We start from the raw sequence: 26,522 nt of genomic DNA on the forward strand, positions 1-26,522 counted from the left end.
GGGGTAAAAAAAAAAAGGGGGGGGTGAAAAAAAAAAAGGGGGGGTGGAAAATAAAAGGGGGGGGCAAAGAGCACGGGGGGGGGCAAAGAGCACGGGGGGGGGCAAAAAATAAAGGGGGGGGTAAAAAAAAAGGGGGGGTGAAAAATAAAGGGGGGGGCAAAGAGCACGAGGGGGGGGCAAAGACCCTGGGGGGGGGGGCAGGAGCTTTTTAGGGTTTCGTTTGGTGAAAAACCCCGGGTTTAGGCAAAAACGGTAAATTTGGGGTTTTTCTTTTAAAGTACGCGGGTTTTTTTTTTGTTTTTTTTTTTTTTTTTGTTTTTTTTTTTTTTGTTTTAATTAAATTTAATTTTTTAACAAAAAAATTCAAGTCGAAATTTGTTTATTTATTTATTTATTTATTTAATTTTATTTTTAATTTTATTTATTTATTTTACTTTCTTTTATTTTATTTTACTTTTTATTTTACTTTATTTCATTTTGTTTAATTTAATTTAATTTAATTTAATTTTACTTTATTTTATTTTACTTTATTTTACTTTATTTTACTTTATTTTACTTTATTTCATTTATTTGATTTCTTTTATCTATTTATTTGATTTGATTTGATTTATTTGATTTATTCTATTATTTCCTTTTAATTAATTAATCTATTAATGTATTATTTTTATTTATTTATTTATTTTTATTTTATTTTATTTTATTTTATTTTATTTTATTTTTTTATTTTATTTTATTTATTTTACCATTTTATTTTAATTAATTTATTTTATTAATCTATTTTATTTCATTTATTTAGTCAATTATTCATTCATTTATGTATTTATTTTATTTATCTATTTTATTTTTTTCTTTGATTTTTTCTTTGATTTCTTTGATTTATTTATTTCATTTATCCATTTTATTTATTTTATTATTTATTTTATTTATTTTTTATTTTAGTTATTTATTTTATCATTTTATTTTTATTTATTTCTTCATTTATTTGACTTATTTTATTTCCTTCATTTATTTTATCCTTTTCTTTGATTTCTTATTTAATTAATTTATTTATTTCATTTATCCATTTTCTTTGATTTATTTGATTTATTTTATTTCATTTTTTTAATTTCTTTTATCCATTTTATTTCTTTTACCCATTTTATTTACTTTATTTTATTTATATTTATTCATGTAATTATTCATTTAATTTTTTATTTCTTTTTTTATTTCATTTTTTTATTTCATTTATTTATTTCCTGTATCCATTTTACTTTTATTTATCTCTTTATTTAATTCCTTTATTCCCCTTTTTTTCCCTTATTTCCATCTATTCTAGTTATTTTATTTTATTTTATTATTTTTATTTTATTTATTTTATCTATTTTATTTTATTTTATTATTTATTTATTTTATTTTTCTTTTATTTATTTTATCTATTTTATTTTATTTTATTTTATTTTATTATTTATTTGTTTTATTTTATTATTTTATTTATTTTATTTATCTCTTTTATTTTATTTATTCTAGTTATTTTAAATTCTTATTTTATTTTATTTTATTTCATGTTATTTTTTTATTTTATTTTATTTTATTATTTTTTATTTATTTCTTTTATTATTTTATTTATTTTATTTATCTATTTTATTTATCTATTTTATTTTATTTTATTTTATTTTATTTTATTATTTATTTATTTTATTATTTTATCTATTTCATTTATATATTTTATTTTATTTTATTTTATTTTATTTTATTTATTTTATTTTATTTTATGTTATTTTATGTATTGATCTATTATTTTATTTTATTTTATTTTATTTTATTTTTATTTTATTTTATTTTATTTTATTTTTTTATTTATTATTTTTAATTTATTTATTATTTATTTTATTTATTTATTTATTTATTATTTATTTTTTTTATTTTTATTTATTTTTTTATTTTATTCCTTTCTTTATTTCTTGATTCCCCCTTTTTTTCCCCTTATTTTTCCCTTTTTTCCCTTTACTTACAAAAACCTCGGGGGGGGGTTGGGGAGGGGGGGGTCAAAGACCCTGAGGACGCACCCCCCCCCCCCCCCCCCCACGTGTTTTGTGCCCCCCCCCCCCCCCGTGTTGGCCTTGACGCCTCCCCCCGTTCCCTGCCTCCCGTTGGTTATTCGGTGCCCCCCCCCTCGATAAACACCAATTTATTTGAATTAAAAAATCGATTTTTGTTTTATAAATGGCAGTCTAACTTTTCTTTTAAAATGCAGGTTTTTCGTAATTTTAAATTTATTATTATTGTTATTTTTGTTAAAGTTTCAAGTCGAAATTTACTCGCTTTTTTTTATTTTATTTACTTCTTTATTTGATGTATTTGGCCCCAAATCTCACTGTGGGGTTTGACCCCCCCCCCCCCCCCCCCCGTTCCCAAATTCACTCCCTCCCCAGATTGCCCCAAATCCTAATAATTAGCCCCAAATCTCCCCCGGAACCCCAAACCCCTCAGTTTAGCCTCAAATCCCTGCCCCTCCCCAAATTGCCCAAATCCCTTAAATTAGCCCCAAAATTCCTCCCCGGAGCCTCCGGCCCCTCCCCAATTTTCCCCTTTCCTCAAATTGCCCCAAATCCCTTAAATTAACCCCAAATCTCCTCCCAGAGCCCCCAACCCCTCCCCAATTTTCCTCCTTCCTCAAACTGCCCCAAATCCCTTAAATTCTCCCCAAACCCTCCTCTGCCCCCGCCCCCCCCAAACTCCTCAGTTGTGACCAAATCCCTCCCCCGATTGCCCAAAATCCCTGAAATTAACCCCAAATCTCCCCACGTGGTTGCACCCAGGCGTTTATTGCAAGCTCCGCCCCCCCTCCGCATCGCGGCTCCCTATTGGTCGGGGCTGAAGGGGGCTCAGCTCCCATTGGTCAGGGGGCGCGAAGGGGGCGGGGCCAGGCTGGCCGTGGGGCTGGGCATCTATGGGGCAGGGGGGTGGGGGGGGGGCAGATGTGGGGCTGGGGCATCTATGGGGCAGGTTATGGGGCAGGTTATGGGGCAGGGTGGTGGGGGGGGGCAGATGTGGGGCTGGCTGTGGGTCCGGCCGTGGGTCAGATCTGTCCGTGGGTCTGTCCATGGGGCAGCCGTGGGGCAGATGTGGGGCTGGGGTATCTATGGGGCAGCCGTGGGGCTGGCTATGGGGCAGGGCAGGGGGGCAGGTGTGGGTCCGATCTGTCCGTGGGGCGGCTGTGGGGCAGATCTGGCTGTGGCTCAGATGCATCTGTGGGTCCGTCTGTGGGTCAGGTCTGTCTGTGGGTCTGTCCGTGGGGCAGCTATGGGGCAGCTGTGGGTCAGGTCTGTCCGTGGGTCCATCCATTGGTCCCTCCATGGGTCTGTCTGTGGCTTTTATCCGTGGTCCGTCCGTGGGTCAATCTATGGGTCAGATGTGTCCGTGGGTCTGACCGTTGGTCCCTCTGTGGGTCAATCTGTGGGTCTGTCCATAACTGTGTCCGTGGGTCAATCTGTGGGGCAGCTATGGGGCAGCCGTGGGTCAGATCTGTCCGTGGGTCTGTCTGTGGGGCATCTATGGGGCAGGTGTGGGTCAGCTCCATCCGTGGGTCAATCGGTGGGTCAGCTATGGGGCATCTATGGGTCAGATCTGTCTGTTGGTCCCTCTGTGGGTCAGTCTGTGGGTATCTATGGGGCAGGTGTGGGTCAGGTCCGTCCGTGGGTCATCCGTGGGTCAGCTATGGGGCAGGTGTGGGTCAGATCTGTCCGTGGGTCTGTCTGTAACTTTGTCTGTGGGTCCATCTGTGGGTCAGCTATGGGGCAGCCATGGGTCAGATCTGTCTGTGGGTCTGTCTGTGGGGCATCTATGGGGCAGGTGTGGGTCAGATCTGTCCGTGGGTCTGTCCATGGGTCCATCCGTGGGTCAGCTATGGGGCAGCCATGGGTCAGGTCTGTCCGTGGGTCCATCCGTGGGTCATCTATGGGGCAGCCGTGGCTCAGCCCCATCCGTGTGCCCTCCTCACGCCCCCCCCTCGCACCACTCCCGGGCGTTGCAGAACATCCTCAACCAGGGGGCGGGGGCGCCCCCCGATTTCTGCGCCCCCCCCCCAAATTTGGGGGGATTTTTGGCCCCCCCCCAAGCCGGGGCCACCAGGGCCACTGCCAGGCTCGCACCCCCCGCTCGGGGTGGGGCATGACGGCCAGGTGGCGGCCGCAGGGGGAGCAGAGGGCGGCCGCGCCCCCCCCCGAGCCGTTGGGGTTTTGGGGGTACTCGGTGGTGGGGAGCCCCCGGTCGTCACGTAGCGCAGGGGGACCAGGCCACCCCCCAGGGCAGCCGAGAGCCCCCCCGGGGAGCGGAACTGGAAACGGCCTGGGGGGGGGGAGAAAAAAAAAAGGAGGGGGGGGGAGAAAAAAAAGGGGGAGAAAAAAATGGGGGGGGGAGAAAAAAAGGAGGGGGGGAAATAAAAAGGGGGGAGAGAAAAAAAGGAGGGGGGGGGGAGAAAAAAAAGGGGGAAAAAAAATGGGGGGGAGAAAAAAATGGGGGGAGAAATAAAAGGGGGGAGAAAAGAAAGGAGGGGGGGGTTAGAACGGACCCCAAAATCCCCCAAAGGGACCCAAAAGGCACCCAGTGTTCCCAGTGCCCCCCCCCCCAGTGCTCCCAGTGCCCCCCCCTTAACCTCAATAACCCCACTGCCATCCACCCCCCATGCCCCCCCGTGCCCCCCCACCCCATATCCCCCCCATATCCCCCCCATGTGCCCCCCCCACCTTCCCCATAACCCCCCCATAACCCCCCAATCCCCCCCCCATACCCCCATAACCCCACTCCCCCCCACCCCCCCATACCCCCCCCTTATATTTCCCCCCCCCATGTGCCCCCCCCACCTTCCCCGTGCGCCACCCAGTGCCCCCAATACCCCTCCCATAACCCCCCATAACCCCCCAAAACCCCAATAACCCCCCATAACCCCACTCCCCTCCCCCCCCCACGCCTCCCCTGACCCCCCCCCTCCCTTATATTTCCCTCCCCCCCCCCATATGTGCCCCCCCCACCTTCCCCGTGGGCCACCCAGACCCCCAGCAGGGCTCCCTGCATCCCTCGCAGCATCAGCGCCGGCCCCGGCTCCACGCGCACGGCCACGAAGCGCGACTCGAAGCGCCCCGAGGCGTTGGGGGCCAGCACCACGGCGGGGGGGGGCACCCCCTCTTCTGATAGACCCTCTGGTAACGGACAGCCCCCCCCCCCCCCGGGGACATCCCAAAATGTCACCATGGGGGGGTGGGAGCCCGTGGGGGGCACCCACAGCCCCATACGAGACTGCTCCAAGCCGTAAGCCCCCCCCCAAAGGGGCCCCTCCATCCCATAATATTCCCCCCCCGTAGGACCCCCCCACCCATAGGAACACACCCATCCCATAATACCCCCCCCATAGGACACTCCCACCCCATAGGACCCCCCCAACCTATAGGACCCCCCATACCCATAAGACTCCCCCCCCATAGGAATCCCCAACCCATAACCTCTCACCCCATAGCCCCCCCAATAACCCCCCCAATTCCCCCCCCCCTTACCGGAGCACCCTTGGGTGGCCCCCACCCAACCCAGAAGCTGGCACCATAACCCCAGAAACCACCCCATAACCCCCCCTAAACCCCATAACCAACCCCATAACCCCCCCCATAGCCCCCCAACGACCCCCCAATGACCCCCCCATGCCCCCCCCCTTACCGGAGCACCCTTGGGTGGCCCCCACCCAGCCCAGCAGGGCCAGCAGCTGGCACCCATTGCAGACGCCCAGGCTGAAGGTGTCGGGGCGCCGCCGGAACCCCTCCAGGGCCGCCCGCACCCGGGGGTCGAAGCGGGCAGAGGCCGCCCAGCCTGGGGGGGGGGGGCACAAATTTAGGGAAGGGGGGGGGGCAGGGGTAATAGGGGAAAGCCCAAAATCGGGTGGGAATGCCGAAATTGGAGAGGAAATCCCAAAATTTAGATGGGAAATAGCCAAATTGGATGGGAACGCCCCAAAACTGAGATGGGAAACCCCAAAATTGGATGGGAAACCCCAAAAGTTTTATAGAAAACCCAAAATTGGATGGGAAACCCCAAAACTTTTATGGGAAAACCCCAAATTGATTAGGAAACCCCAAAATTTTAAGGGAAACCCCAAAATCGGATGGAAACACCCCAAAATTGGATGGGAACCCGCAAAACTTTTACGGAAAACCCCAAATTGATTAGGAAACCCCAAACTTTTATGGGAAACCCCAAAATTGGATGGGAACACCCCAAAACTGGAGGGCAAACCCCCAAATTGGGCCCCCCCCCAAACCCCACACCAAAAAGCCCCCCCCAAACACCCCCATATCAGGGGGGGACACCCCATAGAGACCCCAAATTTTTTTTGGGGGGGGGGTCTCACCCTTGGCGGACCCCAAAACGTCTCCGTAGCTGAACCCCCCCACGAAGACGAGCCCCCGAAAAGCGTCCAGGGTGGCGGTGCCGGAGCACAGGTCCTGGGTGGTGACGTCCCAAACCTGGGGGGGGGAAAAGGGGGGGACGTGGGGACCCCCACCCTATAATGGGGGGGGTCTTTAGGGTGTGGGGGGGTCGGATTTTGGGGTGGGGGGGGGTCCCCTTACCTGGAAGCCGGCCATGACGAAGGCGGCCGCCATCTCCCGGTCCCCGTTGCTGCCCTCCTCCCGCAGCACGGCCACGCGGGGGCCCGGTAGGTCTGGGGGGGGGGGGGGGGCAAGGGGTGTCACCCCCCCCACACCCCAAAGTGGCTTTGACCCCCCCCCTCGGGTCCCATCCCAGGGATGTCTCAGACCCCAATGTGCTCCTAATGACCCCATGTCCCTCAGAACCCCAGAACCCATCTGTAACCCCCCCAGACCCCAATAAGCCCCCCCAGACCCCAAACCCCCCCCCCCCGAACCCAATAACCCCCCCAGACCCCAATAACCCCCCCCAAACCCAAATAACCCCCCCATAACCCCAATAAGCCCTCCATAACCCCAATAACTCCCCCATAACCCCCCCAAATCTCCGTAACCCCCCCCAGACCCCAATAACCCCCCCAACCCGAATAACCCTCCTGAACCCCAATAAGCCCCCCCAGACCCCAGTAACCCCCCCTAACCCGAATAACCCCCCATAACCCCAATAAGCCCCCCCTGAACCCAATACCCCCCCCAGATCTCCATAACTCCCCCTGACCCCAATAAGCCCCCCCCAAACCCCAATAACCCCAACAGACCCCAATAACCCCCCCAGAACCCCCCAAAATCTCCATAACCCCCCCGACCCCCATAACTCCCCCTGAGACCCCAATACCCCCCCCAGACCCCAATAACCCCCCCCACAACCCCAATAACCCCCCCAGACCCCAATAACCCCCCCATTCCCCTATGCCTACCCCATAACCCCCATGGCCCCCCACCCCCCCAGAAGCCCCCAGCCCCCCATATCCCCCCAAAACCCCCCCACCCCCCATCCCCCTACACCCACCCCACGCCTCCCACACCCCCCCGGACACCCCCAACCCCCCCCCGACACCCCCAACCCCCCCCCCCAAGACCCCCTGGGCCCCCCCCCACCCCCCCCCCACCCCTCACCCAGGTGTTTCAGCAGGGGGGGCTCCTCCAGGGGGTCGAAGGGGGCGCTGAAGGTGGGCCCCCAGCGGCGCCGCAGCCCGGCCTCCTCCTGCGCCACGCAGCTACTGGTGGCCTGCTCGCGTTCCAGTCGGAAACTGGTTTCCTCCCACAGCCCCCGCAGGTCCCCCACGGGCTCGGCCACCACCTCCTCGCCCGCCACCGTCACCCGAACCTGCGGGGAGGGGGGCGCGGGGGCGTCGGGGGTGAGTAATGGCACGGGGGGGGTCATCCAGGTCGACGGCGCGGCCGATGGTGTGGTTGATATCGAGGTCGACGGCATGGCCAACATCATCGTTGACATCATGGCCAACATCATGGTTGACATCAAGGTCAACGTCATGGTCGACGTCATGGCCAACATCATGGTTGACATCAAGGTCAACATCATGGTCAACGTCATGGTCAACATCAAGGTCAACATCATGGCCAACATCATGGCCAACATCATGGTCGACATTGTGGTCAATGTCATGATCGACGTCATGGCCAATGTCATGATTGATGTCATGGCCAATGTCATCGTTGACATCATGGCCAACGTCACGGTTGACATCAAGGTCAACATCATGGTCAACGTCATGGTCAACGTCATGGCCAACGTCATGGCCAATGTCATGACCAACACTGTGGTCAACATCATGGCCAATGTCATGGTGGACATCATGGCCAACATCATGGCCAATGTCATGGTTGCCCTTTTGGCTCACGTCATGGTCAACATCATGGCCAAGATCATGGCCAACATCATCGCCAATGTCATGGTTGACATCAAGGTCAACGTCATGACCAACATCATGGTTGACATCATGGCCAACATCATGGCCAACGCCATGCCCAACGCCACGAGCGCTGCCACGTGAAGGGGACAGGCGACACAGGTCACGGAGCCGTGCCCGTTGGCCACCTCCCGCCCCCCCCAGCCCCACGGGGCCACCCCGGGCCACCTCCCGCCCCGTCCCCGCGTCCCCTCACCATGGCATCGGGCCCGTAGGGGCCGCTGTGGCCGATGGGGACGCAGCGCACGCCGGCCTCCTGGTAGCGGCGGCACACGGCCACGCTGCTGCCCACCGGCACCTCCAGCACCAGCCCCGGCTCCTCGGCGAACAGCACGGCCAGCGCTGCGGGGACAGGGGACAGGGGGACGGGGTGGGGGTGTGGGATATGGGGTATGGGGCACGGGGTATGGAGATATGGGGCGTGGGGGCATGGGGCACGGGGTATGGGACATGGGGTATGGAGATATGGGGTGTGGGGACATGGGGTGTGGGGACACGGTGATATAGGACATGGGGAAATGGGGATATGGGACATGGGGAAATGGGGACATGGGGATATGGGATATGGGGACGTGGGGATATAGGACATGGGGATGTAGGGACGTGGGGATATAGGACACAGGGACACGGTAATATAGGACATAGGGACATAGGACATGGGGATATGGGATGTGGGGACATGGGACATGGAGATATTGGACATGGGGACACGGTGATATAGGACATGGGGGCATGGGGATATGGGGTGCGGAGATATGGGGCATGGGGACATGGGGTGTGGGATGTGGGGACATGAGGATATAGGACATGGGGACATGGGGATATAGGGCATAGGGACATGGAGATATAGGACATAGGGACATGGGGATATAGGATATAGGGACATGGGGATATAGGATATAGGGACATGGGGATATAGGACATGGGGACATGGTGCTATAGGACATAGGGACACGGAGATGTAGGATATAGGGACACGGAGATATAGGATATAGGGACATGGGGATATAGGATATAGGGACACGGAGATGTAGGATATAGGGACATGGTGCTATAGGACATAGGGACACGGACATATAGGATTTAGGGACATGGAGATATAGGGTATAGGGACATGGGACACGGGGCCATCACGGGGCCATGATGGGGCCAGGAACCACCAGGCCCGCCTTGTAGGACACGGGGCCATCCCGGGGGGGTTGGGGATTTTTTTTTTGGGGTGTGGGGGGGGGACACTCACGGGCGGTGCCGGGGGGGTCGGGGGCGATGTGGAGCTGGAGGCCGCAGTTGCCGGCGAAGGCCATCTCCAGGGCGCAGCCCAGCAGCCCCCCATCGCTCACGTCGTGCCCCGCGCTCAACGCCCCTTCTGGGGGGGGGGACACACACGGGGGGGGTCAGCCCCGGACCCCCAAATCCCCACGAGACCCCCCCCCAAAAAAAAAAAAAATCCAAAAAAATCCCCACGCGCTCCTCCCCCCCCCCGGACCCCAAAAGGGGTGCCCAAAATTCGGCATTCAGCCCCAAATTTTTGCTGCCCCCCCCCCCCAGCCCCTCCCCTCCAAGGGTATCCTGAAATTCAACATCGGTGCCCCCGAAATTCGTCGTGGCCCCCAAAGTGAGCTGCACACCCCAAAACCCTACTGGAAGCCCCCCCCCCAAGTCCCTTCATGCATCCCAAATCCGCCTCTTCCACCCCAAATCCCCCTCTTCCACCCCAAAATTTCCTTTATTCCCCCCCAAATTTCCCCTCCCATCCCAAATCTCCCTCTTCCACCCCAAATTTCCTCCTTCCCCCCAAACTTTCCCCTTCATCCACCCCAAATTCCTTCACCCACCCCAAATCCCGTAATACACCCCAAAATCCCCTTTTTCCACCCCAAAATTCCCCTACCCACCCATCCCAAATCCCCCTCCCCTCCACCCCAAATCCCCTCCCCACCCCAAAATCCCCCTCTTCCACCCCAAACCTCCACCCCCCAAACATCCCCATGCCCCCCAAATCCCCTTTTTCCACCCCAAATCCCCCTTTTCCACCCCAAATCCCCTCCCCACCCCAAACCCCCCCACGCCCCCAAACTCCCCCTTTTCCACCCCAAATCCCCTCCCCACCCCAAAATCCCGCCCCAAACTCCCCGCCACCCCCATAAATCCCCTATAACCCCCCCCCCAAAAAAACCCAGCACAAACCTTCCAGAAGCTTCTGGGTGACCCCAAAAGCGGCCACCAGGACCCCGGGGTCGTCCAGGTCGGGGCAGGCGTCCCCCAATTGCGAGAAGACCTGGGCCAGGGCGCTGCCCCCCAAACGGTGCCGCCCCGGGCTCAGCTGCACCCACAGCAGCACCCCTGGGTGCCCCCGACACCCCGTCAGGCCGGGGGGCACCCATGGGGGCTCTACAACCCCCCCCCCCCGGGCACCCTATGGGGGTCGCGGGAACCCCAATGGGGTCCCTCGGGGGGTAGAAGGCGGCACTGGGAACCCCAAGGATCTTGTGGGGGGGGTTGGCATCCTTGGGGTCACCCCAAAATCCCGTAGAGGAGGTCCTGGTCTCCTCGGGATCACCCCAAAATATCCCATAGAGGAGGTCCTGGCCTCCTAAAATCACCCCAAAATCCCATAGAGGAGATCCTGGACTCCTTGGGGTCACCCAAAACCCCATAGAGGAGGTCCCGGCCTCCTTAAATCACCCAAAAAACCCATAGAGGGGGTCCTGGCCTCCTTAAATCACCCCAAAAAATCCCATAGAGGAGGTCCCGGCCTCCTTGAGGCCACCCCAAAGCCCCCATGGGTGGGGTCCAGCCCCCCCCGGGACACCCCGCGACCCCCGGGGACACCGACCTTTGCCATCGGGACACTTGAGGTCAGGGGTGACGGTGGCGGTGATGTCGGGGCACACGGCGTAGGCCGAGATCACCAGGGTGCCTGGTCAAGGGTCAAGAGGTCACGGGGGTCAGAGGTCAGGGAGAGGGGTCACGGGACCCACGGGGTCACAGGGTCACGGTGGCGGCACCCCGTGGATCATCACGGGGGTGGTGGCACCCATGGGTCCCGGCCCCATGACACCCATCACCCATCCCCATGGACCCATAACCCAACATCATGGTGGTGGCACCCATGGGTCCCTGCCCCATGACACCCATCACCCATCCCCATGGACCCATAACCCAACATCACGGTGATGACACCCATGGGTCCTGGTGCTGTGACACCCAAAACCCATCCTCATGGACCCATCACGATGGTAGCACCCATGGGTCTTGACCACATGATGCCCATAAACCATCTTCATGGACCCATGATGATGGTGGCACCCATGGGTCCTGGTGCCATTGACACCCAAGACCCATCATCATGGCCCCATCACGACGGTAGCACCCATGGGTCCTGGTGCCATTGACACCCAAGACCCATCATCATGGCCCCATCACGATGGTAGCACCCATGGGTCCTGGCCCCATGACACCCATAAATCATCTTCACGGACCCATCACGATGATGACACCCATGGGTCCTGGTGCCATGACACCCATCACCCATCATCATGGACCCATCACGATGGTGGCACCCACAACCCACCACCATGGTGGTGACACCCATGGGTCCTGGTGCCATTGACACCCATAACCCATCATTGTGAACCCATCATGGTGGTGGCACCCATGGGTCCCAGCCCCATGACACCCATCACCCATCCCCACGAACCCATCATGGTGATGACACCCATGGGTCCCAGCCCCATTACACCCATAAATCATCCTCACGGACCCATCACGATGATGACACCCATGGGTCCCGGCCCCATGACACCCATCCCCCATCCCCACGACCCCATCACGATGTTGGCACCCCCGGCTCCCCGCCCCACGCCGCCCACCCCCACACCTCCACCATGGGGATGCCCCCCACCACCCCCCACCCCTTTCCGCAGCACCCTTGGGTGCCCCCCGCGCCCCCGCCCCGCGCCGGGACTCACCGGGTGCCATGACGGTGTCGGTGCCCACGCGGGCGGCCATGCTGAGCGAGTCCTTGCCCCCGTCGATGGCCACCCCCAGGCGGTGCAGGAGCTCCACCAGCCCCTCGCACGCCGCCACCAGGGCCCCCCCCTCGGCCCCCGTCTTGGCGCCCCACATCCAGTTCCCCGAGCACTTCACGTCCTGGGGACACGGGGACACGGCGGGGTTAGGAGGGGGACACACATGGGGACCGTCGCTCCCGTGGCCGTGCCCTGACCATGTCATGATTCCTGGGGCCATGTCGTGACCAAGTCATGACCCCATGACCACGTCATGGCCATGTCATGGAGCTCTTGACCATGTCGTGACCAAGTCATGACCCCATGACCACGTCATGGCCCCATGACCACGTCATGGCCATGTCATGGAGCTCTTGACCATGTCGTGACCAAGTCATGATCCCATGACCACGTCATGACCATTTCATGGAGCCTTTGACCATGTCGTGACCAATCATGATCTCTTGACCACGTCATGGCCAAGTCATGGAGCTCTTGACCACGTCATTGACCCTATGACCACGTCATGACCATGTCATTGCTCCAATGACCACGTCATGACCATGTCATTGATCCCATGACCACGTCATGACCATGTCATGGAGCCTTTGACCACGTCATGGCCAAGTCATGGAGCTCTTGACCATGTCATGGCCATGTCATTGATCCCATGACCATATCATGACCATGTCATGGAGCCTTTGACCATGTCGTGACCAATCATGATCTCTTGACCACGTCATGGCCAAGTCATGGAGCTCTTGACCACGTCATTGACCCTATGACCACGTCATGACCATGTCATCATCCTATGACCATGTCATGGCCATGTCATTGATCCCATGACCATGTCATGACCAAGTCACGGAGTCCTTGACCACATCATGGCCATGTCATGGAGCTCTTGACCATGTCATGGCCATGTCATGATCCCTTGACCACATCATGGCCATGTCATGGAGCCTTTGACCGTGTCATGGCCATGTCATTGATCCCGTGACTATGCCACGACCGTCCCCTTGCTCCCATGACCACGTCATGACCACGCCATCGCTCCCATGACCATGCCATGACCATACCCTTGCTCTAATGACCACGTCATGACCAACTCATTGCTCCCATGACCACGCCACCTCTCCAACGACCACACCACGACCACACCATGACCACAACACTTCTCCCATGACCACACCACGACCACGGCATCGCTCCGATGACCACACCACAACCACACCACCTCTCCCACAACCACACCACGACCACGCCACCTCTTCCATGACCACACCATTACTCCAACAACCACACCACAACCACACTACCTCTTCCGTGGCCACACCGTGACCACACCACCTCTCCAACGACCACACCATGACCATGCCATGACCACAACACCTCTCCAACGACCACACCACGACCACACCGTGACCACAACACCTCTCCAACGACCACACCACGACCACAACACTTCTTCCACGACCACACCATTACTCCAACAACCACACCACAACCACACCACCTCTTCCGTGGCCACACCACAACCACACCATGACCACAACGCTTCTTCCACGACCAAACCATCGCTCCAACAACCACACCACGACCACAACACCTCTCCCACGACCACACCGTGCCCACGCCGCCTCTCCCGTGGCCACCCCGTGGCCGTGCTCACCTTCAGCTCGGTGATGCGGGCGAAGACGAGGTTGGTGAGCGCCTCGGTGAGCGCCAGGCGGGCGCCGGCGGCGGGGTCCAGCAGCCCCTTGATGGGCTGCTCGCCCAGCGCCGTGGCCGCCCCCACGGTGTCAAAGTGGGACAGGGCCACCACGGCCACGTCGGCCAGCGGCGTGTGCAGGGGGCCCACGCACTGCTGCTGGGCCACCAGCCCCGTCACCGAGCGGTCCACCTGGGGACCGGGACGGGAGTCAAGAGGGGGGGACGCGGGGACAACGTGGGGACACCGTGGGGACACATTGGGGACACATTGGGGATGTTTTGGGGACACGGTTGGGGGCAGGGAGGGGGCAGGGGTTGGGGTGCATCAACTCGTCATCAGTTGGGACGTGTCATGGGGAGGGGGACACGATGGGGACACTTTGGGGACACATTGGGGACACGCTGGGGACACGCTGGGGACATTTTGGGGACACATTGGGGTCAGGGAGGGGGCAGGGGTGGGGGTGTGTGGTGGGGGACATGGAGGGGACACGGTGGGGATGGGGACGCACTTGGGGACATTGATTGGGACGTGTCATGGGGAGGGGGACACGTTGGGGACACGTTGGGGACATTTTGGGGACACACAGGGGACACGCTGGGGACATGTTGGGGACACACTGGGGATATTGTGGGGACACATTGGGGACATGCTGGGGACATTTTGGGGACACATTGGGGACATGTTGGGGACACGCTGGGGAATTTTTGGGGACATTTTGGAGACACACATGGGGACACATTGGGGACACATTAGGGACACACTGGGGACACATTGGGGATACGCTGGGGACATTTTGGGGACACACAGGGGACACGTTAGGGACACGTTGGGGACACATTGGGGACACACAGGGGACACATTGGGGACTTTTTGGGGACATTTTGGGGACACGCTGGGAACACACTGGGGATATTGTGGGGACACGTTGGGGACATTTTGGGGACACATTGGGGACACTTTAGGGACATGTTGGGGACACATTGGGGACACGTTGGGGACACATTGGGGACACATTGGGGACACGCTGGGGATATTGTGGGGACACACAGGGGACACGTTAGGGACATGTTGGGGACACGTTGGGGAAACATTGGGGACATGTTGGGGACTTTTTGGGGACATGCTGGGGACACACTGGGGATATTTTGGGGACATATTGGGGACACTTTAGGGACATTTTGGGGACACGTTGGGGACACATTGGGGATATTTTGGGGACATATTGGGGACACTTTAGGGACATTTTGGGGACACATTGGGGACACATTGGGGACACGTTGGGGACACATTGGGGACACACAGGGGACACGTTAGGGACATGTTGGGGACACGTTGGGGAAACATTGGGGACATGTTGGGGGACAGGAGGGCCCTGGCTCACCACCACCAACCTGGGGGGGGGGGGGACAACACAGAGGACACGGAGGGGACCCTGGCCATGGGGGGGGGAGGTGACACGGAGGTGACACGGGGGGGGGGACACGGGCACCTTGTTGGTGAGGTAGCGCTTGCTGGCCACCGCCGGGAGCCGCAGCACCCGCTCCAGAGCCTGGCGCACCCCCAGCCCCGGGGGGAGCTCCAGGGGGCGCAGGGTGGGGGTCGCCCGCTGCAGCACGAACTCCTGGGGGGGGCGGGGGGGGGACATAAAAAAAAAAAAAGGGGGGGGGGCACAGGGTCACACCATGACACCCCCAATGTCCCAGGGGGTCCCCAATGTCACCACCGGTGACCGGTTCTTGGGGGTCTCCGGAAATAAAATTGGGGGGGGGGGGCAGTTATGGGGTGTCCCTGAGTATTGGGGGGGGTCCTAAAAGGGGAGGGGGGGTCACCTGGGGGTGCCCAAAGCCCCCCAGGGGGTCCCCGATGTCACCGCCTGGGGAGGGGTCCCCGGTTCTTGGGGGTCTCCGGAAATAAAATTGGGGGGGGGGGCAGTTATGGGGTGTCCCTGAGTATTGGGGGGGGGTCCTAAAAGGGGAGGGGGGGTCACGGGGTCACATGGGGACGCCTAAAGCCCCCCCGGGGGTCCCCGATGTCACTGCCTGGGGAGGGGTCCTTGGTTAATGGGGGGCTTCCAGCAGCAAAATTGGGAGGGGGGCACTTATGGGGTGTCCCTGAATATTGGGGGGGGGCCCTCAATATGGGGGGGGGGCATGGATGTGTAGTGGGGGGGTCACCGCATCGAGGGTGCCCCATTTTTTTTTGGGGGGGGGACTCCTGGGGGTCCCCAGCCCCAAGTGACTCGGGGGGGGGTCCCGATGTCACTTTTTGAGGGGGGGGGGGTCCCCATTTTACCCCCCCCCCCTCACCTTTCGGGGCATCTTGCCCAGCACCCACTCCAGCTCCAGGTTGACGGGGGTGGGGAGCCCCTCGTGGGACCCCCCCTCGGGCACCGGCGCCTCCAGGTCATCGACCAGCACGATCTGGGGGGGGGGGGGCGACACAGAAGGGGGGGGGGTCAGCAGGGAGGGGGCACCCCAAAAACATCCCCCCCCAACCCCCCCTCCCTGTTCCCATTGGACACATTCCAGCCCTTGGGGACCCCAAAGCCCCCCCCCCTCCGTCCCCAAGGTGACCCCAAAGCCCCCCCCACCCCCTCAGATCCCCCCCCCGAGCCCCCCCAGGCCCCCCCCGTGCCCCCCCCTCCCTGTTGATGCTCCCCAATCCCCCCCAACCCCCCCATTACCCCCCCCATCCCTCCACCCCCAACCCCCCCACGCCCCCCCCACCCCCTCAGGCCCCCCCCGTGACCCCCCCATGCCCCTTCTATGCCCCCCCCATACCCCCCCATCCCCATTGATGCTCCCCAACCCCCCCATATACCCCCATTACCCCCCCATCCCTCCACCCCCAACCCCCCCCACGCCCCCCCAACCCCCTCAGGCCCCCCCCCAACCCCCCCCCATGCCCCCCCGTGCCCCCCCATCCTCACTAACACCCCCCAATCCCCCCATTACCCCCCCATCCCTCCACCCCCAACCCCCCCACGCCCCCCCCACCCCCTCAGGTCCCCCCCCCCGTGACCCCCCCGTGCCCCCCCCCCCCCCCCCCCCCTTACCCTCCCGTCCCCGCTGATGCTCCCCACGACGCTGAGGGGGCAGCGCTCGCGCTGGGCCAGGCTCCGCAGCAGCTCCAGGCGGGGGGGGCGCAGCAGCAGCGCGTTGGACTCCTGGTACTCGGCCCCCCACAGCTCCAGCACGCTCAGGGTGGGGTCCCCCCGCTGTGCCCCCCCCCCAAAAAAAAGCCCTATAGCGCCCCGTGACCCCCCTGGGGGGTGGGGGGTGATGGGGGGTGATGGGGGGTGATGGGGAGGGGGGGGGGGGCAGGGGAAAGGGATTGGGAGGGGCATGGGTGGGGGGGGTGAAGGGATTGGGGGGGGCTTTTTGGGGTTGGGGGGGCACCTGGGGGTCGCTGTAGGACTGGGGGGGGCTCTGGGGGGGGGTTGTGGGGTTGGGGGTCCCCCTGCTGCAACCCCATGGTGGGGGGGGGCCAGGGGAAAGGGATTGGGAGGGGCGTGGGGGGGGGGGTGAAGGGATTGGGGGGGGCTTTTTGGGGTTGGGGGGGGCACTTGGGGGTCGCTGTAGGATTGGGGGGGGCTCTGGGGGGGGTTGTGGGGTTGGGGGTGCCCCTGCTGTGCCCCTAAAAATGGCCCTATAGCGCCCCATGACCCCATGGGGGGGGTTGAGGGGGGTTGGGGGGGGCTGGGGGGGCATGGGGGGGGCAGGGGAAAGGGACTGGGGGGGGCTCTGGGGGGTTGGGGGGAGAACTGGGGGGGCTCTGGGGGGCTGGGGGGGGGCTCTTGGGGGTGACTGTGGGGTCCCTATGGGGCTGGGGGGGCACCACCCTATTTAAGGGATGCCAAAGGGGACAAGCCCAAGGGGGGGGGCACCCATGGGTGTCACCATGGGGGGGGGTACCTGGAAGCGGCTGGCGTAGATGACGGCCCCCGCCGGCTCGCTCAGCTCCTTCAGCACGTTCCCTGGGATGGGGGGGGGACAGGGGGGTCACCGTGTCACCCCCGTGTCCTCGGGTAACCCCAAATGTCCCCCCCGTGTCCCCGTGTGACCCCCATGTCACCCCCCGGTGTCCTTGTGTCCCTGTGTGACCCCACGTGGCCCCCTCATGTCCCCAGGTGACCCCTCCTGTCCCCGTGTGACCCCACATGCCCCCTCCTGTCCCCCATGTCCCCATGTGACCCCCGTGTCCCTGTGTGACCCCAGATGTCCCCTCATGTCCCTGTGTGACCCCCTCCTGTCCCCATGTCCCCGTGTGACCCCACATGTCCCCTCCTGTCCCCATGTCCCCAACATGTCCCCATGTGACCCCCATGTCCCCGTGTGACCCCAAATGCCCCCCTCCTGTCCCCCATGTGACCCCACATGCCCCCTCCTGTCCCCATGTCCCCCTCCTGACCCCCCATGCCCCCGTGTGACCCCACATGCCCCCCTCCTGTCCCCATGTGACCCCACATGCCCCCTCCTGTCCCCCATGACCCCGTGTGACCCCCATGCCCCCGTGTGACCCCCGTGTCCCCCCCACGCCCCCCCCGTGCCCCCTTACCGTTGCCCCCCGCCCCCTGGTCGTGGATGCTGCAGATGGGGTTGTGCTCGCCGCTCTCCACGCAGCCCCGCAGCACCCGGTTCATTTTCTGCTCCATCTCGGGGTCCCCCCGCTGCACCGCCCCCAGGTCCCGCTCCTCCGCGTTGTCCCCCTGCACCTGGGGGGGGGGACGGGGGACACGTGGGGACACCGCAGGGACATGATGGGGATACCCCAGGGACACCCAGGGGACACTTAGGGGGCATTTGGGGACACTTAGGGACACACAGGGACACTGGGGAGGGACTTGGGGACACTTGGGGACACCCAGGGACACTTGGGGACACCTAAGGGACACCCAAGAATTCTATAGGGACACTTGGGGACACCCAGGGGACACCTAAGGGACACCCAGGGGACACCACGGGGTCCCCCCGCTGCACCGCCCCCAGGTCCCGCTCCTCCGCGTTGTCCCCCTGCACCTGGGGGGGGGGACGGGGGACACGTGGGGACACCGCAGGGACATGATGGGGATACCCCAGGGACACCCAGGGGACACTTAGGGGGCATTTGGGGACACTTGGGGACACACAGGGACACTGGGGAGGGACTTGGGGACACTTGGGGACACCCAGGGACACTTGGGGACACCTAAGGGACACCCAAGAATTCTATAGGGACACTTGGGGACACCCAGGGGACACCTAAGGGACACCCAGGGGACACCACGGGGTCCCCCCGCTGCACCGCCCCCAGGTCCCGCTCCTCCGTGTTGTCCCCCTGCACCTGGGGGGGGACAGGGGACACGTGGGGACACTGTGGGGACGCTTGGGGACATGATGGGGATACCCCAGGGACACCCCGGAGGCACCTAGGGGGCATTTGGGGACACCCAGAGACACCCTGGAGGCACCTAGGGCACCCTGGGGACACTTGGGGACACACAGGGACACTGGGGAGGGACTTGGGGACACCTAGGGACACCCTGGGGATACTTGGGAACATGATGGGGATACCTGGGGACACCCAGGGACACTTGGGGACACCTAAGGGACACCCAGGGACACCCAAGAATTCTATAGGGACACTTGGGGACACCCAGGGGACACTTGGGGACACCCAGGGGACAATTGGTGACTTGATGGGGATACCCCAGGGACACCCAGGGGACACTTAAGGGCACCCTACGGACATGTGGGGGCACCCAGAGACACCCTAGGGACACTTGGGGACACCCTGGGGACGTTGGGGACCCCCTGGGGACACTGGGGACCCCTTGGGGACATTGGGGACCCCCTTACCTGGATGGAGGAGGCGGCGCCGCCCCCGACCCCGATGCGGTACACGGGGCCCCCCACCTTCACCACCAGCATCCCTGGGGGGGGACATGGGTGAGACCCCCTCAGCCCCCCCGGGAGGGGATTTGGGGGTCCTATGGGGGGGCTTTGGGGTCCTGGGGGGGGATTTGGGGGGCTTGGGGGGATTTGGGGGTCCTATGGGCGGGTTTCGGGGTCCCGGGGGTGGGTTGGAGGGCATGGGGGGGGGATTTGGGGATGGGTTTGGGGGTCCCAATAGGGGTTTGGGGTCCCAGGAGGGGATTTGGGGTTTCCAGGGGGATTTGGGGTCTCATCGGGGATTTGGGGTTCCCAGGGGGATTTGGGGGTCTCAGGGGAGGATTTAGGGTTCCCATAGGGTTTTTGGGGTCCCGTGGGGGATTTGGGTTTTCCATAGGGGTTTGGGGTCCTGTAGGATATTTAAGGGTCCGGGGGGGGGGGGATTTGGGGTTCTTGGGGTGGGATTTAGGGTTCTCAGGGGGTATTTAGGGTCCCATGGGGAATTTGGGGTCCCATGGGGGATTTGGGATTTCCATAGGGATTTAGGGTCCCGGAGGGGATTCGGGGTTCCCACAGGGCTTTAGGATCCCGGGGGAAGGGTTCGGGGGTCCCGTGGGGATTTGGGGTCCCCGTGGGGGGGGTCTCTCACCGGGTTCGGGGGGCTCCTTGCGCACGTGGGCGTCCTCGATGGCCCCCAGCCCCCCGCTGAACATGATGGGCTTCACCCACTCGCGCCGCTCCCCCCCCGGCAGCACCTGCCCAAAGGAGCGGGCGAACCCTGGGGGGGGGCACCCGGTGTCACCCAGTGTCACCCGGTGTCACCCGGTGTCACCCGGTGTCACACGGACCCCCCCCCGGCGCCCCCCGTCACCAATAGGGTCACCAAGGCTGGTGGTGACCCCAAATGTCTCCCCCCCCCCACGGAGATATGTGGGGCACCCAAGGGTGCTCAAGGGAACCCAAATGTCCCCCCAAGGGTTCCCAGTGTCACTAAGGGACACCAAAATGTCCCCATCTCCACCCCCCCAAGGGTCCCCAAATGTCCCCAAATGTCCCCAAGGGACCCTACGGGTCCTCAAATGTCCCCAAGGGTGCCCAATGGGGTCCCCAAATGTCCCAAGGGGGTCCCCAAAAGTCCCAATGGGGTCCCCAAGTGTCCCAATGGGGTTCCTGAGTGTCCCAAGGGGGTCCCCAAATGTCCCAAGGGGGTCCCCAAAAGCCCCAAGGGGGTCCCCAAATGTCCTGAGGGGTCCCCAAAAGTCCTATGGGGGTCCCCAAAAGTCCTAAAGGATCCCCAAATGTCCCAAGGTGTTCCCAAATGTCCCAAGAGGGTCCCCAAAAGTCCTGAGGGGTCCCCAAATGTCCCAAGAGGGTCCCCAAAAGTCCTAGTGTCCCCAAAAATCTCATGGGGGTCCCCAAAAGTCCTAAAGGATCCCCAAATCTCCCAATGGGGTCCTCAAGACCATGGGGACCTTTGGGTGCCCCTGGGGGGTCCCCAAATATCCCGAGGGGTCCCCAAGGCCACGAAGGTCCCTGCAGACCCCCGGAGGGTCCCCAAATGCCCCCAAACGCCCCCAGCCCCCCCCCGCCCCCCTCACCGGCCAGCAGGGGCTCCCCAAATTTGTTCCCGTAGTCGCTGGCGCCGTCGCTGGCCCCGATGGCCACCTCGAGGGGGCGGGCGAAGGATTTGGGGTACGGCAGCGTCCCGTCCTCCCAGGGCAGGGGGTAGTCTGGGGGGGGGATATTGGGGTCGGGGGGGGTCTTGGGGTGGTCCCCAAAAGGAGGATTTGGGGGTCCCGGGGCAGGTTTGGGGGATTTGGGGGAAGCCACGGCGGTTATGGGGTGGTTATGGGGTCCTAGGGGTGGTTTGGGGGTCCCGGGGGCTTTGGGGGTCCCGTCCTCCCAGGGCAGGGGGTAGTCTGGGGGGGGGTATTGGGGTCAGGGGGGGTCTGGGGGTGGTCCCCAAAAGGAGGATTTGGGGGGTCCCGGGGCAGGTTTGGGGGATTTGGGGGTCCCAGAGGGGGATTTGGGGGAACCCACGGGGGTTATGAGGTGGTTACGGGGTCCTAGGGGAGGTTTGGGGGGGGGCCCTAAGAAGGATTTTGGGGGGTTGGGGGGTGTTTGGGGAGGTTTGAAGGGTCCCAGGAGGCTTTGGGGGTCCCGTCCTCCCAGGGCAGGGGGTAGTCTGGGGGGGGATATTGGGGTCGGGGGGGTCTTGGGGTGGTTGGGGGGTTCTTGGGGTGTCCCCATTGGGAGGGTTTGGGGGTCCCAGGGGAGGTTTGGGGGGTCCTGGGGTGGGATTTTGGGGGTCCTGGAGCGAGATTTTGGGTGTCCAGGGGGATCTGGGGGTCCCAGGGTGGGATTCTGGGGTCCAGGAGGGGCATTTTGGGGTCCCGAGGGGTTATTTTGGGGGGGGTCCCAGGGAGATTTGGGGGTCCCGGGGTAGGATTCTGGGGTCCCAGAGTGGGATTTTGGGTGTCCGGGGGGATCTGGGGGTCCCGGGGTAGGATTTTGGGGTCCCGGGGTAGGATTTTGGGATCCCGGGGTAGGATTTTGGGGTCGCGGGGGGTTATTTTGGGGGGGGTCCCAGGGGGATCTGGGGGTCCCAGGGTAGGATTTTGGGGTCGCAGGGGGTTATTTTGGGGGGGGTCCCGGGGGCTTTGGGGGTCCCGGGGTAGGATTTTGGGGTCCCGCAGCGGGATTTTGGGTGTCTGGGGGGATCTGGGGGTCCCGGGGTAGGATTTTGGGGTCGCGGGGGGTTATTTTGGGGGGGGTCCCGGGGGGCTTTGGGGTCTCACCAGGCAGCAGGAGGCTGCCGAAGCTGTACCCGGCGGTGCCGGCGATGACGTGGGCCCCGCGCCCGGTGCACTGCACGTCCCGGATGCGGCCCCCAGTGCCCGTGGTGGCCCCGCTGAAGGGGGCGACGGCTAGGGGGAGGGGCCACGTCAGGACACGCCCCCTCCCCCGGGCCACGCCCATATGGCCGCACCCAAAATTTGGCTCCGCCCCCAGCCTGACACCCACCCATGGCCATAACCCTTATAGGGTCAACCAGGACCTGGCTGGCCACGCCCCCATTCTAAGCCACACCCCCACCGTAAGCCACGCCCTAAAAAGCTAGATCACGCCCACATTTGACCACACCCAAAAATAGGCTCCACCCCCAGCCCGACACCCACCCATGGCCATAACCCCTATGGGGCACCCAGGACCTGGCTGGCCACGCCCCCAAATTTAAGCCACGCCCCCAAATTTTAGACCACACCCCAATTTTTAAGACCACGCCCACTCGACCACACCCAAATTAGGCCCCGCCCCTAGCCCTACACCCACCCACGCCCATAACCCCTATGGGGGTCAACCAAGACTTGGTAGACTATACCCCAAATTTAGGCCACGCCCCCAAATTTAGGCCACGCCCCCAAATTTTAGACCACACCCCAATTTTTAAGACCACGCCCACTCGACCACACCCAAATTAGGCCCCGCCCCTAGCCCTACACCCACCCACGCCCATAACCCCTATGGGGGTCAACCAAGACTTGGTAGACTATACCCCAAATTTAGGCCACGCCCCCAAATTTAGGCCACGCCCCCAAATTTTAGACCACACCCCAATTTTTAAGACCACGCCCACTCGACCACACCCAAATTAGGCCCCGCCCCCAGCCGTACACCCACCCACACCCATAACCCCTATGGGGGCCAACCAAGACTTGGTGGTCCACGCCCCAACTTTAGGCCACGCCCCCAACTTTAGGCCACGCCCCCCACCCCCAGGCCACGCCCCCAAGATGGCTGACCGGTGGGGAAGTTGTGCGTCTCGGCGGTGAAGATGACGTGCCGGGTGGTCGTCCTCTTCTCGAAGGGGCTCGGCCGCGCCGGGTCCTGCGGCCACAGCGCCGTCACCGCCACGCCCCGGATGGCGCTGAGGGGACACGGCTGGCTGTCACCCATGGGTGCTGGGACACCAAGACCCCCTTGGCGTGGGCACCCATGGGTGATGGGACTCCATGACCTCAATGTCACGGTCGCCCAATGGTTGATGGGACCACACAATGACCTTGCCATGAGCACCTATGGGTGCTGGGACACCGCGAACCCCTTGGCGTGGGCACCCATGGGTGGTGGGAGCCCATAATCACCATGCCATGAGCACCCATGGGTGATGGGACCCCATGACTTCAATGTCATGGTCGCCCAACGGTTGATGGGACCCCACAATGACCTTGCCATGAGCACCCATGGGTGACAGAACCCCATTACCACCACGTCATCCCCACCCTTGGGTGATGGGACCCCATGACCTCCTTGCCATGAGCACCCATGGGTGCTGGGACTCCGTGACCTCAATGTCACGGTCACCCAACGGTTGCTAGGACCCTACAACCACCATATAACCACCACCCATGGGTGACAGGGCCCAAGAACCACCACGCCATGAGCACCCATGGGTGATGGGACCCCATAACCTCCTTGCCATGAGCACCCATGGGTGACAAGACCCCATACCCACCACGCCATCCCCACCCAACGGTTGAAGGAACCCCAAAACCTCCACACCATGAGCACCCATGGGTGACGGGACCCCACAATGACCTTGCCATGAGCACCCATGGGTGCTGGGACCCCATGACCTCCTTACCATGAGCACCCATGGGTGACGGGACCCCATAACCACCATATAACCACCACCCATGGGTGACAGGCCCCCATAACAACTTTGCCATGAGCACCCATGGGTGACAGAACCCCATACCCACCACGTCATCCCCACCCATGGGTGACGGGACCCCACAACGACCTTGCCATGAGCACCCATGGGTGCTGGGACCCCATGACCTCCTTACCATGAGCACCCATGGGTGACGGGACCCCAAAACCACCCTGCCATGAGCACCCATGGGTGACGGGACCCCAAGACCCTCACGCCACCCCCCTCCACGGGCGAGGGGGACCCTGGGACCCCCCGGCGGGGGCCACCCATGGGTGCCCACCTGCTGTTGTCGCAGAACTTGATGACGTTGTTGGGGTTGCTGGAGCGCTGCGTCCCCATCAGGCTCTGCAGCAGCGACTGCGGCGCCTCGCGGCCGTCCAGCACCAGGCGCCCGCGGAAGAACCAGTGGCGGCTGTGCTCGCTGGGGACACGGGGACACGGGGACACGGGGACGTCCTCAGGGTGGTGGCACCCACAGGGGACATGGGGACACAGGGACATGGGGACGTCCTCAGGGTGGTGGCACCCACAGGGGACATGGGGACACGGGGACACGGGGACGTCCTCAGGGTGGTGGCACCCACAGGGGACATGGGGACACAGGGACATGGGGACGTCCTCAGGGTGGTGGCACCCACAGGGGACATGGGGACACGGGGACATGGGGACGTCCTCAGGGTGGTGGCACCCACAGGGGACATGGGGACACAGGGACACGGGGACGTCCTCAGGGTGGTGGCACCCATATGGGACATAGGGACAGGGGACACGGGGACACGGGGATGTCCTCAGGGTGGTGGCACCCACAGGGGACATGGGGACATGGGGACATGGAGACAGAGGACATGGGGACATGAGGACATGGGGACATCCTCGTGGGTGGTGGCACCCATAGGGGACACAGGGGACACGGGGACAAGGGACATGGGGACATCTTCATGGATGGTGGCACCCATAAGGGACTTGGGGTCACGTGGGGACACGGGGACATGGGGACGTCCTCAGGGGTGGTGGCACCCACAGGGGACATGGGGTCACGTGGGGACATGGGGACGGGGTCAGGTGGGGCCATGGGGGGGATATAGGGACAGGAGGGGACTTGGGGACACAAGGGGGGACATGAGAAGGGGACATTATTGGGGACATCGGCGTGGGACAGGGAGGATGTGGGGACACGGGGGGAGGAATGGGGGGGACTTGGGGACACGGGGGCGACTTGGGGACACAGGGGGCAACTATGGGGACCTGGGGGGGGCTTTGGGGACATTTGGGGACACTTGGGGACACGGGGGGGACACGAGAGGGGACACGAGAAGGGGACATCATCATGGGACAGGGAGGATGTGGGGACACGGGGGGAGGAAAGGGGGGGACTTAGGGACACGGGGGGCGAATTGGGGACCTGGGGGGGGGACTTGGGGACATTTGGGGACATTTGGGGACGTCACCTGTTGGACTGGGCCAGGTCGAAGCACTCGACGGTGGTGGGGTTGCGGCCGGCGGCGCGGAAGAGGCGGGTGTAGTACTGCACGTCCCAGGGGTCAAAGGCCAGCCCTGGGGGGGGGACACGGGTGTCCCCAAATGTCCCCAAATGTCCCCGAGTGTCCCTAAATGTCCCTATGACCCCCCCCGCCACTCCCGGTGTCCCTGTGTCCCCAGTGTCCCCGATGTCCCCATGTCCTACATCCTCCTGTCCCCCCCCCATGTCCCCAAGCCCCCCCCCCATGTCACTGTGTCCCCCCCCCAAATCCCCCTACATCCCCCAATGCCCTCCATGACCCCAAATCCCCCCCCGTGTCCCCAAATCCCCCCCCCAACCCCTCAA

At 59.8% G+C, this 26,522-nt stretch overlaps 1 protein-coding gene across 1 annotated transcript; it reads right to left on the minus strand.

Annotated features, from left to right (window-relative positions):
* Positions 1-3,907: 3,907 nt before the first annotated feature.
* LOC309889009 (phosphoribosylformylglycinamidine synthase-like) lies at positions 3,908-26,245 on the minus strand. The gene is given in 25 exon segments (XM_082781670.1): positions 3,908-4,255; positions 4,258-4,326; positions 5,010-5,177; positions 5,686-5,835; positions 6,374-6,488; positions 6,594-6,685; positions 7,569-7,779; positions 8,580-8,725; positions 9,624-9,749; positions 10,571-10,726; positions 11,220-11,303; positions 12,355-12,535; positions 14,066-14,296; positions 15,600-15,731; positions 16,417-16,530; positions 17,166-17,327; positions 18,025-18,086; positions 18,668-18,824; positions 19,948-20,021; positions 20,630-20,758; positions 21,579-21,710; positions 22,779-22,907; positions 23,784-23,908; positions 24,978-25,118; positions 26,146-26,245. Coding segments are annotated over 24 exon segments (3,240 nt in total). The 5' UTR covers positions 25,037-25,118; positions 26,146-26,245; the 3' UTR covers positions 3,908-4,019.
* Between the last annotated feature and the right edge of the window lie 277 nt (positions 26,246-26,522).

The sequence above is a fragment of the Aythya marila genome (genome assembly GCF_965140915.1).
Source record: "Aythya marila genome assembly, chromosome: 31".
NCBI classification, from domain to species: domain Eukaryota; kingdom Metazoa; phylum Chordata; class Aves; order Anseriformes; family Anatidae; genus Aythya; species Aythya marila.